The 15,128-nt window shown below is 40.5% G+C and overlaps 1 protein-coding gene across 1 annotated transcript; it reads left to right on the top strand.

Moving 5' to 3' along the window:
- Positions 1–4,260: 4,260 nt before the first annotated feature.
- POMP (proteasome maturation protein) lies at positions 4,261–12,773 on the top strand. The gene is made up of 6 exons (XM_064716775.1): positions 4,261–4,352; positions 5,802–5,899; positions 6,649–6,709; positions 8,759–8,860; positions 10,523–10,616; positions 12,276–12,773. Exons 1-6 carry the CDS (start codon positions 4,350–4,352, stop codon positions 12,341–12,343), a joined length of 426 nt encoding a protein of 141 aa, XP_064572845.1. The 5' UTR covers positions 4,261–4,349; the 3' UTR covers positions 12,344–12,773.
- Positions 12,774–15,128: the final 2,355 nt, after the last annotated feature.

Genomic DNA, 15,128 nt, shown 5'->3' with positions numbered 1-15,128 from the left:
ATCACTCCAGACTGAGGGGAAACACAAAAATATTTTCCTTTGAATTCTCATGAGGGATCTGATTTCAGACCAGAGGTCCTGACTACGTGAACACTGGCTTGGTTAAATGTTGGACTCAGCCTGCAGGATTAGTTTAATAGTGTCACAGGGAGGTAATAGAGCTTACTGAAAATAGCTATCAACCCATTAACTTGGAAATAAGCCTACCAGCATTCTGTCAAGTACTGCCCATATAGCTTCAGCTGTTGCACATACCTTGCTTTTTATCTTTTGACCTTGTTTTTCCACAATTCTCACCGCACTGCAAGTGAAAAAGTACTCAAACCGGGCAGGAGCATCTGAGCGAGGCGGACCAGAGGCGGCTGGCGAGCGCTGAGGGAAGCAGGCGCGGGGTGCTCGGGCGCGGAGCATCCCCTAGTGACCGGCTCTCCCGATGCAGCATCCTGCTCGTCTGAGCCAGCACAAAGAGCGCAGGGAAACACAGACTCACGGAGTACAAACAACGGATTAGTACAAAAAAAAGTACTCCTAGACTTACAAAAGCACTGACAAGCTGCAAAGTAAGTCATCACTTCTAGAGAACAAGGACTCCTTTTAAACCCAAGTACATTGCTTGGATCCAAACACAACAGGTTTTCCTTGTCTGACCCACCAAAAAAGGAACTGAAGACAGATATATTATCTTTTCACTTAAATTTCACTGATGACTTATAAATCAGATAACAAAATGAGGGACTGTCAGTATTATTTCCCCACTAGATGCTACAGTATGTTTAAAAAGTCTACATACATTCCTACATGAATGTATGATCCTGATGCTCTCTTTCTGGTCACCCATTGGATTGCTGGCTGCTTTTGAATGATGAGGACGGGAAAGTTTTGACTAAAGAAGATCCTACAAACTGTAGATTTTGCTGGTAAACAAACAGGAAAAAATAAGCTCCTTCAGCAATATGTGGGATTTTTTTTTTTTTGTCTCCGTGCAACAGTAACTTTTTTCTAAATACTTTCACCAGCTTCAGGAAAGGGTGGGTTAGAGACAGGGGTTTCCTGAGCCCTTTCAGAACACGGCTTTAACGAAGCCGTGTGTTCAGAAGAGCCCCTAGAGAGTCTTGTTTTGGAACAGTCTGACGCCTACACGTTATTATCTTTGCTACGTTTTGCAGTTTTGTGTGAAATTTATTTTTAATCTTTAACAAAACATGCCCCTGTTTATCTTAAATTCAGAAAAGGTTTAATAATGTAAAACAAAATAACTTTTTAAATAATTAGATTTACAATGAATGCCAAAACATAAAAGTATAAAGCAAGTTAACAAGAAAGGAGTTCTTAAAGATCAAAGAAAATGTGTTTATTTGATTTGATTAAAAACAAATAAAAAGTACTTTCACTTTAACAAGTTATAACTGGCTGTTGACAAAACCAGTGAAAGAGTTTCCCAGACCCACAGAATAAAGGTTTTCTTCTGATAGAGGTTCACGTAGCCAGAACAGATTGCTGACACTGATATGTCGCAGGAATGATATTTTGAAAAGTGACAAAGCTGCATCAATATTAAAAAAACATGGATACAAAGACAAGCTTCCTTGAAGAACATATTCCTTTTGCAGCCTTTGCCCCACACAAAAAAAATTTAGGACTAGGGTTAGAGTTTGGTAGCAAAGGCTGCCCCATACCAGACTTCTCTACCTGTGGAAGAGGAGATCTGTGGAAGCCAGCTCTCCTCTGGGCACTCTGCTGCTATGTTAAAGCAGGTTTTGAGCTAATGTTGTGCCTCTGTGTGACAATTTTTGAATCTACCTTTCTTCTGGAGCTCCAGCAGGAAATGTACAAATCTCTCATGATGATGCCATGCTGGGATCCAGGCAAGAGAAAGCGAAGTAACTGAAACCAGAATTTGCTTTAGGTCGGGCTGTTTAAGATTTCTTAAATGAGTTTTTTCTTTTTGTTTTAATTCCAATTTAACTGATAAAAGAACAGTACCATTTTCTTTAAAAAGAGTAAACACTTTCCCATTTCCAAAAAATAAAAGTATCCATTGTCTAAGGATAGCTTGAATCTTTAATGAAGGTCCACAGCTAAACCAAAAAGACCAGATTTGACATTCCGAAAATGCTGTGGTAAAAAATATCCAGAAAACACACATAACAGTCATACATTTCAGACCTTCACTACACAAAGTGATGAAAAAAAAATCTCAAAAAACCCCAAAACATTTGGAGGTTATCTTGAAAGGCAACATGTGAAATTCATCATCCTAACTTTATGGAAGTAACCAATTTAGAGGAGCTATAGCTATTTTCACACTAATTTTAAGGTGTCCACATACTCTTAAAAGAGCGTCACCAGACAAGAAAGCCTCTTGAGCAACTGCAGTCACTGCATCTCACTTTCTATCTGCTTCCGAGCTGTCAACGGGCTCTCATTTCTGATTCCCAATTTGGTCAGTCTGACAATGGCTCATGCAACTCCTATGTCTTTGCAGTGGGGCTGCAGAGAGGCACCCAATCACCCACTGTCAAGATGCTCACTGTGAGATTGTTAAAGCAAAGCTGGTTGTGAAAGAAATCAAGCCTTGCTCCAATTTGAAATACTTGTCAATCTGCTGAAAAAATTACGTGTGTGATTTGTGTTTATGTCTGGAAGTTTTCCCCAGTGTGAAAGCCTGTAAAGGAAAACCAGTTCTTTCTTGCAATGTATGCCCTTTTATGTTATGCAGCCTGCACTGTGGATAGCAGTGATGTCAAAAATGTACATGGAGCGATTGCATCCTGTCTGTGTCTTGCAAGAATGACTTTGAAAGTTAGATGTTTCATCTCTACAGTCATATCCTGATCAACAAACTCAGTCAATAAATAAATACATTTAGTGACAAAACCTAGCTTTCTGTAAGCTGCAGTCAAACAGGAACTTGATTTGTTTTTTGTATTCACATCTATTCTATAATAATGAATCCAGCACCACAATAACCAAGTACCCATTATAATTATAAGATCAGAGAAACCTTTGCGGTGCTCATTTTCCTAAAAATGATTTTAAAAACTGCAGTCCTCCATTCTCATTCTTTTGAAGTTTTTGCTTTAAACCTAAGACTTAAATACAAAGGGCCAGACCTTGGGTTGAGAATGTGGGGGGTTAAGAAGTGTAGAGATATTGTCCAAGAAACAGGAAAATGGAGTATAAAGTGTATTCATTTTTCAGTCTTATTTTTTTTTTTACAAATCTGAGTGCCATTAAAACATATATAAAATTCCTGCTTAAATATTGCCTCTGTGTCTGTGTGTGTGTGTGAGAGAGGGAGATGGAGTTTAATTGCGACATTTAAAATTTACAAAAACAGGTCAATTTGGGTTACTAAGCGTAACCCTAATTAAAAGGTTAAAGGATTGAATGAGCTACATGTCTCACAAGAAATATACAAATTAAACAACCCAGATACACATATGGACCTATGCATTGAAATATACGGAAAACTCTCTGGAAGTATCACTGCTTGGTTTCACCACCTCAGGCCATCAGTGATGATTTTGGTGTCATCCAAGCAGTTTTTGCGGCCTGTGGCAGAGCGGGACAGGATAGGTTTGATCGAGAAAATCTCCCCATACCAGACAGGGCTGCCCAGTCCACTATGTGAAGGTGTTTGTCAACTTTAGCTCCTGCTTGGGACCACAGTGACAGTGAGACAGCTAGGCTTTGCTGGCATGTGAGAAGTTTTAGCCGGGAAAAGATGTCAGCGGTGACCTTATTGCTCTCTCCAAGTGCCTTGAAGGAGGGTGCAGCCGAGTGGGGGTCGGCCTCTTCTCCCAGGGGACAAGCGACAGGACAAGAGGAAATGGTCTCAAGCTTTGTCAGGAGAGGTTTAGGTTGGACATGAGGAGGAATTTCTTCACAGAAAGGGTGATTTGGAATGAGTGCCAGCTCCAGTCCTTCCCTAAACACCTCCACAGGGAGGTGGTGGAGTCACCGTCCCCGGAGGTGTTTAGGGAAGGAATGGATGTGGCACTCAGAGCCATGGCGTCGTGAACATGGCCGATCTGGGTTGGACTCGCTGGTCTGATAGGTCTTTTCCAACCTAACTGATCCTGTGCTTCAGTGAACAGCGCGTTCAGTTTACAAGGCACAGACCTCCGAGTAAGAAAGCCAATGAAAAGGAGGGCCCAGGCCGGGACACGAACCCCCACCCCTCAGAGGGCACCGGGCGAGCGGCGCGGCCGCCATCAGCCCCCGCCCTCTCAGCACTCCCACGGCCCCGCCCAGCCCCGCCCCTCACGGGGTGACGCACGCGGGGGGCGGGGCGGAAGTGAGGGGGCGGCGGCGGCGGAAGTGGCTGCGCGCGTCGGGGGCTCAAGATGGTGAGTCCGGGCAGCGGTGGCGCCGGGCGGGCGGCGGTGTCTCTGTGCTGGACGCAGGAGCGAGCCTTACCGGATAGAACCTCCTGCCCCGCCGCCCCCTCCAGCTCCCCCGGCCCTCACCCTCTCGGCGTCCCCGGGGGCAGCGGGGCCGTGCTGAGTCATAGGGGTCCGGCGCGGCCATGGCGGGTTTCCTCACGGGCCGGGGGGCCGGGAGGCGCGGAGGGCCCGTGGCGGCTGTGGTTAAATTCCTTCCGTGCGGCGGGGCGGGACGGGGAGCCCCGGCGGTGCCAGCCTCCCGCAGCCCGCGGCTTCGGCGGCGCGGCTCCCGGGCAGGGAGGTCACGCCTGGGCCCGCCGTGCTGGGCAGCGGCGCCGGGGCCGCCTCGGACGGGCCGGGCACTGCGGTGGCTCGAGAGTGTTGGTTCTGGGGCGTGTTGTGTAGTTTTCTCCGTGAGTTTAACTTGGATCTTCCCTCAGGTCCGGTCACCCAGGTACCGTATTGCTTTAATGCTCTCATTTACAGCAGTCTCACAAAGGTCTGGTCAGCGCTGGGTGTGTAAATTGGTAGATGTGTTATGTGCACGGAACAACAGGCGTGTTAGAGCTGTCTTACAGCTGTTGTGTTACTGAGAGCTCACATGTTGGTAAAAAAGATCTTAGCTGTAAGCATGACTTTTCTGTTAGATCTGTCAGATCTGTCAGTGCTGCTGGGGGAAACCCTTGCACTGAACTGCTCATCACTGTCATCTTCCAGATATCATTGCTGTCACCTTTTGTTGTGTATTAGATATTGCCCTATTGGTGGAGCAATTTTTATGAACAATCCTAAAATCACTCCAGTAAATTTGGGTAGCTTAGAGTGAAATTAGTGGCCTGGGTTACTAGTAAGCAGTACTTAGTAAGTCTGTGGACTTCTGGTTATCCACTGCAAGGTAATGCTTGCCTTTGTTCTTTCAGTTAGCTGCATACTGGACTGCTCGAATACACCTTGTCCTCCTCATGGCAGCCTCAAACTTGCTAAATTTGGTCTTGTGTCAGTATTGCAGTAAATGAAGGAATGCTCCTTTCTGTCCTGTCAGCTGTCAGGACTTGCCTCTTTTCTTTCCATCCCTGCAGCCCAGGATGGGAACAAACAGGGGATATATTGTGAGTTTAACCTGATCTGGGTCAACCAGATCCAAAAATGTTGTCAGTACCTCTAGTTCTTATCATTACATCACCCCAAAACATAAATCCTACACTAATATAGAATTATAGAATTCTATATTAGCGTAGGGTTTATGTTTTGGGGTGTTTTTCCTCTATTTTAAAGAAACTGTAAAGGCTGGGGGTACTTCAAGGATTTTTTGAGCACTTCCTTTCATTTGACTGGCCTAACGGCCCATACAAAAGTGGTGTGGTTCTATTGAAGTAATCCTCTTTCTTTTTCTTTTTTTTTCTGTTGTTCCAGAATTCCAGAGGTGCTGCTTCTCTGTTGAAGGATAGTATCTCATTTACAGATGTTTCAGCTGCAGGGCTGTTTGAAGGTCATGATCTTCTGCGCAGAGGGTATGCTGTTCTTTTGCTTGCTGAATTGTGTCATAGACAGTGCTGAGCTGCAGTGTGTGTTAAATGTTGGCTTTCACAGAAGTTTCTTGCGAGGTGCCTTGCAGATAGGCCTTTACCTCTGTGATACTTTTCTTTAGAAAAGAAACAGCAAAATGTTGATAATTGTGAAATATCTGATAGTTTTAATATATGTTTATATGAGTGTGCCATAACGCTGTGGGAAATGGTTAATTTCAGCACTGGGACAAACCCCAAAAGTAATATAATAAAAATAGTTTGGAGTTTGCTATTTTTACCCGAGTGTGAAACTTATGTCTCTGTCTTGGATAAGGAATCCAGAATAAGTTCATGGAGTTTAAAATGCTGTACAACTGGCATTGGGGGGAAGCTGTGTACAGTATTCAATTACAAAAGCTTGGAGGCTTCAAAATAAGATACAATGTAGCTTGGACATAATTAAATCGTAATGATTTCATTTATTAGTATTTTAATCTCTTTCTGAAAGGTATCAAGGAAGAAAAACACATTCTGTTTTGTCAAGCATAAAGAATGCTTGAAACTTTTTTTCTTCTGGTAGTGCTGTAGTTAGAGGTTTTGCTTCTGCTTCACTATTAATCTTCTTTTTTGTAGTTCGGACTTTGCTAGTTGTGTGTCTCTGGTGTTTGTATCTGAGGTTGGTTTTGGAATGCAACTTAAAAAACATATCCCAATTAATTTGAAGTTAATGTCCTTTCTACTTATTCTTCTAGCTTTACAAGTGTGAAAAATGAATTGTTGCCCAGCCACCCACTGGAGTTGACAGAAAAGAATGTAAGCATAACATCAAATGTACCCATCTTCACTCTTAACTAATTATGAAGTTTAAATTAATGGTGTGGTTATCTGGAGAACTTTGTACAGTAGCAAGTAATGAGCGGGGTCTTTAACAGAATTAAGCTGTTCAACAATAGTAACGTTTTATTTATACAAATAACATTGTCAGCAAGTCTGTTTAATAATGATCTCTTACTTATATCTCTCCCCACTTCAAGTGTGTAAGCAGGCTTCCAGGTAGGGACTTGTGTGGTCAGGTTTAGTGATCCAAGAGTGTGTGCAGCCACCACAGGTAGGCCTGGGGCACGCCTGTCGCCTCGTGAAGGCTGATCCTCCCATTCTTGTCTGTAGATTTACATTTAATACCATCTGTAGTCACTTTCAGCCTGTGAACACGTACATATTTTTCCATAAATTCCTCAATCCCATCTAGACATTTTACACCTACAGTTTATCACGAGTGTTTGCAATCTTGTCTGGCTCAGTCCTCGCTCGTGGACCATTACAAGTGGTCTGTGGAAGGTAGAGGGAGGCCAGGCTTGCTGGTTGAGCTGAGTGTCTCTGGTGCCTGTTTTGTGGGCACAGAAGGTACAATGTATCAAAGTGTCCTGAAGCAAAGATGTTGTTTTGATAGAATGTTCCAAATTGCTAAATTAAACAGCAGGAGAAGGTCTGACTGTAATGTCTCATATATTCTGATTTTGGCCAGTGTTAGTGTTGCCTTGCATTAAAAGGATGATTTTGTGACACCAAATTTGTGTGTTTATTTATAAATACTGTTAATGTTTCAGAGCTATTTGTCGATTGTTTTTTTTTTAACTGATTGCTCTAACTTAGTTTTTAACTCTGTTTTTGCTATACTAAACCTGCATAATTAAAAGATCACATGTTGAAGAGACAAAAATGCACAGACAAAAATAAAATAGGCTATGTGATCCCCATAGAAGTATGTGAATCTTCTAAATTGTTTCTTCTACATTTGGTTAATTTTTCTGTAAGTTTAAGGCAACTTCAACAATTATTTTAATGTATATTTGATTGGGAAAATATTTAACTTAGCCTGAGATAGTTATGGTTGTTTTTGCTGCTACAAATGTTAAAAAGGTTTTTCAGGTAGCGCTGGTAGAAACCAGAGGTCTCTGCTGTCCAAAAATCCTTCTCTCTATAAAATTAAAGAAATGGAAAAATAATGTAACCGGAATTATAAGATTAGGATGAGGCATATAAATAGTATTTTCTGCTACCTTTTGAAGAGCATTCAATATAGATTGTTGCAAAGAAAATGCTTGTTATGTCTTTGACTTGTATTTTTCAGTTGGTTTTTGAGATCCCTTCTCATAAATATGATGTTCTCATAATAAGAGGTTTTGTCGTGGTGATGGAGTACAGATTTTAAAGTTAAATATTTTAAACTTTTTGATTATTTAAGCTTAAGTTTAACATTAAGTATAACTTACTTTGTACTCCAGTATACATGAGTAAGCACTTTTTCTTTAAAAAGCCTCTACTAAATAGATTTTCTTTGTCTTACTGGTAAGTTTGAGAGCAGTTGGGGAAAATATGAGTTTTCATTTGCTTTTCAGAATCCTAAGGACTGTAAGTGGTGCTCTGTTTCCCTGCTTGATCAGAAAATAAGTACATCAAGTGTTTTTAAGTAGTCTTTGATGACTAACTAATGACATCAAATTGATTTTTGTGATCTTTAAACTGGACTTAGCTTCTTCTTCATCCAGACAATATTTTTGTGGAGTAGTGCAAAACTGTACCACTTGGTGGTGTTACATCTCCTGGTTATCAAAAATAACAAAATAAAATTTCTGCTATTAATTTGGAATAAAATCCAGCAAAAAATCAATTTCAGCTTCGTAGAAATCTTACTGTGTCACGCTCTTTGCTGTACACTTGAGATATGTTTGATGGTATCACTAAATTTTTACATACATATTTAGTAAGCATGTTCTTTTAAGTTGGATGTCACAAATTTCTTCTATGGCTGTACTTTAAAGTAACTTTTTCGAAAATAAAAATCAGTATTGTTTGTGACAGTTCCAGTTAAATCAAGATAAAACAAACTTTGCCACACTGAGAAACATCCAAGGAATCCATGCACCTTTGAAGCTGCAGATGGAATTCAGAGCAGTGAAACAGGTAGGCATTTTTATCCAACTGATATAACTTAGGCCATTTGAAAAAAATGTTTACCTTGAAACATGCTTTCAGAGACACATCTTTCTTCGTTGAGATACCTTGTGTTTCCAAAAGAAATTAATTCACTGTTAAAAACAATGAACCAAACAGTGCAATTACTAGTTTTTAGAGTAGTCCATATACTGAGGCCTCTTAATTGCTGTTCTTTTATTGGTTATTTGGTGAAGTGATAACTGCTCTGGCTTTGCTGTGGAATAGCTTCCTGTAAGCCTTCAGAGAAAAGCAGGAGGAATTGAGTATTGATTCCTAAAATTAATAGTCTCCACCGCAGAACGTATGACCTTCACAGGAAGGAGTCTCTGTAGCTGTAGGGAAAAGAGACTTAGGGGTCTGAAGCAGGTAGTTATTTGGGAGTAGATGTAGAAGTAATGTGAAACCTGGAACAGAGTTTTCTATGTGCTTATTGTTCCTCAGCCTTTGTTGTAAGATCAAGGGAGCTCTACAGGGAGTTAAGTTCAAAGGTTTTAACTCTTAATTGAGAAGCTGAGTCTGTCTCCTTTTCCTTCTTTTCTCCTAGGATGGAGGGTTGCTGGAGAAAGGGAAACATAGAAAGTTCATTGGTCCTAGTAAACTTTTTTGTCTTCTTGAAGGTTGTCAAGCTACTAAGAGTAGATTTTCCAAGTGAATTAGAGCAATTTTGCACTCTGAGTGATAAGGAATTTTGTACTAAACCATAGTGAGCTGCATTAAGCTTGGAAGAAATTACTAGTCCTGAAGGTGTGAAAGTCAGAATGTGAAATACACAAACATCCCTTGGTCTCAGCTGTGCTGTCTTGAGGAATCTTTTTCCTAACTAACATCAGTACAGAGAATGAGGGAGGTGAGGATATCCTGTTAGTCTGTCTCCAGAGGTGGTTCTGGGACATGGGTGGGGGAAATAGGGTGATCAGAAGGTTTTTCGCTTCAATATTCATGTTGGATATACAAGTTTTCTTGTAGTTTAGCTGAAGTATCTCTAGCAGTAGTGAATGCATTCTCAGAAAATTGATGCTGTGAAATCTATGTGTGCTATTTGAATTTTTTTCAGAAATACTGTGAGTGAAGGGTACGGAAGACTGTTGAAAGTAACTAGGAGTGGACTTGAAGCTTAAGAATTGGTTGAGATCAGAGACATAATTATGATTTAGATTAATTAAAAGGAGGATTATATTTGAATGTGAAAGTCAGTATAGCTCTTTCACTTGCATTCCTGACCCATGTTAGAGATGTAGGAGGTTTAGAATGTAGTTCCCAAACTCTGCAGTCATGCAGTACTGACCTCAGGGTCTGGAGGTTTGCATGAACCTCGCCACCTTTATGTGAGAGGAGCTTTACAGAGTAGACAGAAAGTACTTTGTTATTTTTTAAAGTGCACTGTTTGCTGTACTACCTACACCACAGTGAAAACTAGAAATCTATTAGAAGGTTGTTCTTCTCAAACAGATACACACAAACACCACCATCTTCTTTTGGTTCTTTGTATGCCAGTAGTTCTCTTATTCCAGTGTTGCTTTTTCTGGCTGTTGATTTTTCTAAGTCACTTCAGACTGAGAAATCCAAATTTGAACCCTTTCTATTTCAGACTTGCTGAGACTTGAACTCTTGCTTGAACTCTTTTTACAGGTCCAGCGTCTACCATTTCTTCACAGCTCAAACATGTCAATGGATATTTTGAGGGGAAATGATGAATGCATTGGTTTTGAGGATATCCTTAATGGTAAATACATTCTGGCTTTAATATTATGGAAACATTTAAAGGTAAAGTTTGGAAGCTGTGAAGTTCTTTGCCTCTACTGAACAAGAGAATTGAACTCCTAAAATGCAAAAAAACCCCCATTAAATCCTAAAAGCAAAGAAACACTGGGGAAGGAGAAACAAATGTAATTCAGCTGTAAGTTATGTGGAAATTACTCTGAAATATTGAGCAAGACTGTAGGCCATCTTGCTTGTAGGCTGGGTTTCTAAAGGAGTAGATTATTGCATGTATGCTATATGTCTGTATCCTCAGGAACTTTTAAAGTACTTGTGCAGATTTTGTCAACAGAGATTACAAAGTTTTTTACATTCTGTAATTAAGAAGAAAATATTAGAGGAGAGGTAGAGAATTATTGAAACAGATATTGAGCAGGGGAAAGGCTCCCTCTAATGAGCTCAACAGGCTGAGGTTGCATGGTAGCCTGCTGACTATTTGTATGTGTGGAATAGAATAAACCTGGAAAAATGGCTTTCAACAAATTACTTTTAGCTTGTATTTAAGGAGATGGAAGGAGGCAGAGAGTATTTTGAAGTGGGATTGGAGAATGGAAATAGCTGGGGAGATGAGGAGCTGGAAATAATGGAGGAACAAATCTGAATCTAGAGGCATGAAAATAACCCCCAAATTTGGGGTTGTTTTCTGCGATAGGTATAGAGGGACCAAGGGAAGCAATCTTGGGCTATTGTGGTTCCACAGGGGTAGAGCAATGTTGAACATAATTTGTAGACATTTGGTTATTTACCACTGCTCTCAACAGACTTAGATTTTTATAGAGTGGTGAGGAGTGAGTGGGTTACAAGTGTTTTTGTAAAGGGCTTTATTTATCAGAAAGTGGACTAGATATTTTTGTTGTCTCTAGAGGAATCAGGGGCATTAATATGTCTCATTTATGGAAGGAAAACATGATTGATGCACCCATAAAAAAAAGTGCATTTCTTCCAAACAGTCACAACATGTATGCTGGCTGTGGGTTTGGTTCTTTGTTTGTGTTGTTGTTTTGTTTTAATTTTAATTTTTTTGTGTAGAAAAGGAGTTCATACTGTCAGTATTGGTCTCTCTTGTGTCCTCTGCACATTCCTTGGTAGCCTTTGAGTACAGTGGCTAATGTCAACCATACTTTACAGAATGGAGGAAATCTCAGCTGTATTTACAGGTGTAGAATTTCTGTGAAACTAGGCAGCTGGGTGGAGAAGAGAAACCAGGATTATGTCCCAGCTAACACAAGGGAGGACTGTGAGCTCCTGTTGTGTTGGAAAGAGGTGTAGGGCAACTATGGAGAAATGCTTCAGTCAGACTTGAGTTTTCTCAAACACTAAACTTGTGGTGTAATCCCTTTGAGATTCAGGCAGTTAGAGTCTGTGCTTGTGCAGAACTGCTTGGTTTTACTTGAAATGTGTGTGTGTCCTTAGGAAAAGCTGTTCCGCAGTATGTGTTTGTTCTATCAGCGCTTTGGATAGAGGCTTCTGAGTTGCAGGTCTGCTCTCTGCAACACTGTCAAAGATCAGTCAAGTAATTGTTGCACTAAGCATTATAATGAAAAGAGATGTTCACCTTCATTAGTTGTTGTTAGTATTTGTAGCTTGGTAAAGGTTTCATGCTGTCAACTTTTCTTTTTTTCAGATCCTTCCCAGAGTGAGGTTATGGGAGAGCCACACATGATGATGGAGCACAAGCTTGGTTTATTGTAACAAAATATACTTCAGAAAAATGTTTTGTGTGTGTCTTTCTAGTGCAGATCTAAGTACATGGTACTAAATTGACACTCACAGTGTTAAGCAAGCAGACCTAGTTATCACTTGCCTTCCTTAATGAAAAGGCACATTAAATGTTTAATGTCTCTAAATTGTTCTGTGCTTGTTTCCAATCATACATATGTCCTGTAACTAGGTAGTTTAAATAATGCCTTTTCATAAACTGCTCAGGACAATAGCTTCTCAAATATGGAAATGCTGTATATGTATACAAGAAATTCAAAAATACCCAGGCATTTTAGAACTGACTACTGTGGTAAATGCATTTAATAGGGGAAGAGGAAGGTATTTTCCGTTGCATAACTCTTTGTTCATGAAAATTTCCATACACTTTTTAAACTATTGAATAAAAGTTTGCTATAAATGCTGTTGCGTTTCAAAATATATTTAATCCTAAATCAAGAATCTCTTATCTATGACCCAGTGTTGTCCCTTTTGTTGTAATATCTTTAAAGGTTTTTAACTTCAGCGTTGCCAGTTACATACATTGTAGCCCTCTCTTGACAGCTATTTGAGTGAGCTATTAAGCTTTTACGTAGAATTGAAAGTATTGCTGTAAGAGTGGAATTAAAGGTCTAGGTTTTTTTCATGTGTCCCTGAGAGGGTATTTTGGTTTCTGGAAGTAGAAGCAAGTTCCACTTGGGGTTTAAAGAGAAATTTTAAAATCTGTTTGAACATAATCCAAAAGAGCGCTCCCAGGTCTAGGTATTTTAGTATTAAGAAAGAATGCAGAATTATTTAAGTACCTAATAAGCTGCTGCAGTAAGGACATGAAGATATGGTGGTATAAATGCAGAAAAAGTTATTTGTGAGTTTACTAAAATGAGATCTTAATTAAGGAAGAGTGAGAATACATCTTTTAAAGGAGCAGACCACTGGAAGGGTTTTTGTGTGCCTAAGTGGTTTTATTTATTAAATTCAGGGTTGTAACAACTATTCCTGGTGTCATACATGTGTATATGTTATATCAATCCTGCAAGGCAGGTTATAGAATGTGGCATATCAGGAAAAAAGTCTGTGGTTCAAAGAAGTGTTATCTCTTTTCAGATATGAAGAACTTGAAAGAGTATTTCTAAAACAGGAACTGTCTTTATTCAGCAAGTTTTAATGACTTGGTTAAATGTAATTAGTGTTCTGTTGTAGATAATTTTAGCAGGAATGTTGCTATAAACCTTTTTCCACAACTGCAAACCTCCCTGGTGTTTTACAGTGGGCTTATAGCTACTGCAAATTCCCAGTCAGTTAGGGCCAAAGCCTCTAGCTTCTGTCCTGTAAATTTTATAGTGCTTTTCTATGCAAAACATTGCAGCATTTTGGAAGCATTAAGTGTTTAGTGGTGGTCTTATTAGGTTTTAGTGGTGAACTCACTTTAGTGGTGGTCTTATTTGGTTTTATATTTAAATTTGTTTCATTTAAGAATTGAAGCTTCTAAAATTTTTCTGTCACTTAAGACTTGTAGAGATTAGAGGCTTGTGCTATGCAGTACAAGCTGTTTAATTTCTTGAGTTTTTTCCTTAGGGAAGTTAAAGAGGGGACCAATAAATTGAACATGCAAGTGCAAACCTACTCGCATTTTTGTTTTCTGCAGCTGTCCTCGTCTGTGAGTTGATAATCTTTATTAAATATCAGAGTTGGCTGCTGGTTTATAATAAAGCCAAACCAAACTGTTACGCAGCAAGCTTGGGATTCAGTAGACTTTGTACTGCTCAAGACTCAGGCCAGAAAAGCTGAGGGATTACATTGCCAGGTCTGGGACAGGTTAAAGATGCTGGCATGGATTTTTAGGAGGTCTGCCATCTTACCTGCACTTTTCAAGAAAACAGAGAGCCATCCAACAATCAGACACTGGTACCTTACAACTCCCCACTTCAGTGTATTGAGCTGGTTGGCCTTTCCTAGTGTTGGCTGAAAGATGGATGCTGTTGCATTTAAGCAAAACGACATTAAGACAAGTAATTTACTAGAGTTTCTTATTAATGCAGTGTTAAAGCAGAAGCAGATTAGGAGGCTGCATGCAATTTCTAGGTGGTTTTGTTCAATGATTAGTATACTTTGTAATAATCTTGGGTGAGATCAAGCCCTGTTCAGAGCCAGGAAGTTGCATTGTTCATTATGTCTGTAAGGAAGCTAATCCTAGGGGTTAGCTAGGCTGGAAAGCAAACAGTATGTGTAAGAGGCCTGTCTTGAGAATTTATGCTGTTAGTAGAGAAATGGGAGTCAAGCAGGACTCAGGCAAAAAGCTTTTGAGGTAAAAAGGAAGGGTTACATTTTCTCAGTGCTCAAGGGTTGGGCTGTGGACTGGGCTTCCTGCCCCAGCCCATTCTTCCCATTTTGTACAAGCCTTATTCTGTAAAGCAGGTGCTGCACAGAGCAACCCATGGAGGCAGCTGAGTGGGGTGTGCTGGGCACTGGAGCTGGGACAGATCTGGCCTGGGTAAGGGGAGGAAGGCACTTCCAGCTCTGCTGCTCTGGCAGGTGCAACACAAGCCCCCCACCATGGCTTCTTGCAGGTGGCAGTGCTGTCCCTACTCTGTAACTCCCCACACCTCCTCTTGGTGCCAATATTCTGGGCGGCATCTTTTCCTCTCCTCAGGTGCAGGAGGGAAACAAAAGCACATCTGCTCTGCTGTTTGTGTTATGACCATAAAAAATAGATGATACCGTAGTGCTGCTCCTGTTTACACCAACAATCCTCTATCAGTCATGCCATTGGCCATTTGTC

The sequence above is a fragment of the Zonotrichia leucophrys genome, chromosome 1, assembly GCF_028769735.1.
Source record: "Zonotrichia leucophrys gambelii isolate GWCS_2022_RI chromosome 1, RI_Zleu_2.0, whole genome shotgun sequence".
In the NCBI taxonomy this organism is placed as follows: domain Eukaryota; kingdom Metazoa; phylum Chordata; class Aves; order Passeriformes; family Passerellidae; genus Zonotrichia; species Zonotrichia leucophrys.
The sequence above is the reverse complement of the archived record's forward strand: the minus strand, read 5'-3'. Positions and strand labels throughout refer to the sequence as shown.

Excerpts from the sequence above, each read along its gene's own strand:
- POMP (XM_064716775.1), top strand. Across the intron at positions 5,900-6,648 it reads CATGATCTTCTGCGCAGAGG|CTTTACAAGTGTGAAAAATG; the intron begins GTATGCTGTTCT and ends TTATTCTTCTAG. Across the intron at positions 10,617-12,275 it reads TTTTGAGGATATCCTTAATG|ATCCTTCCCAGAGTGAGGTT; the intron begins GTAAATACATTC and ends TCTTTTTTTCAG.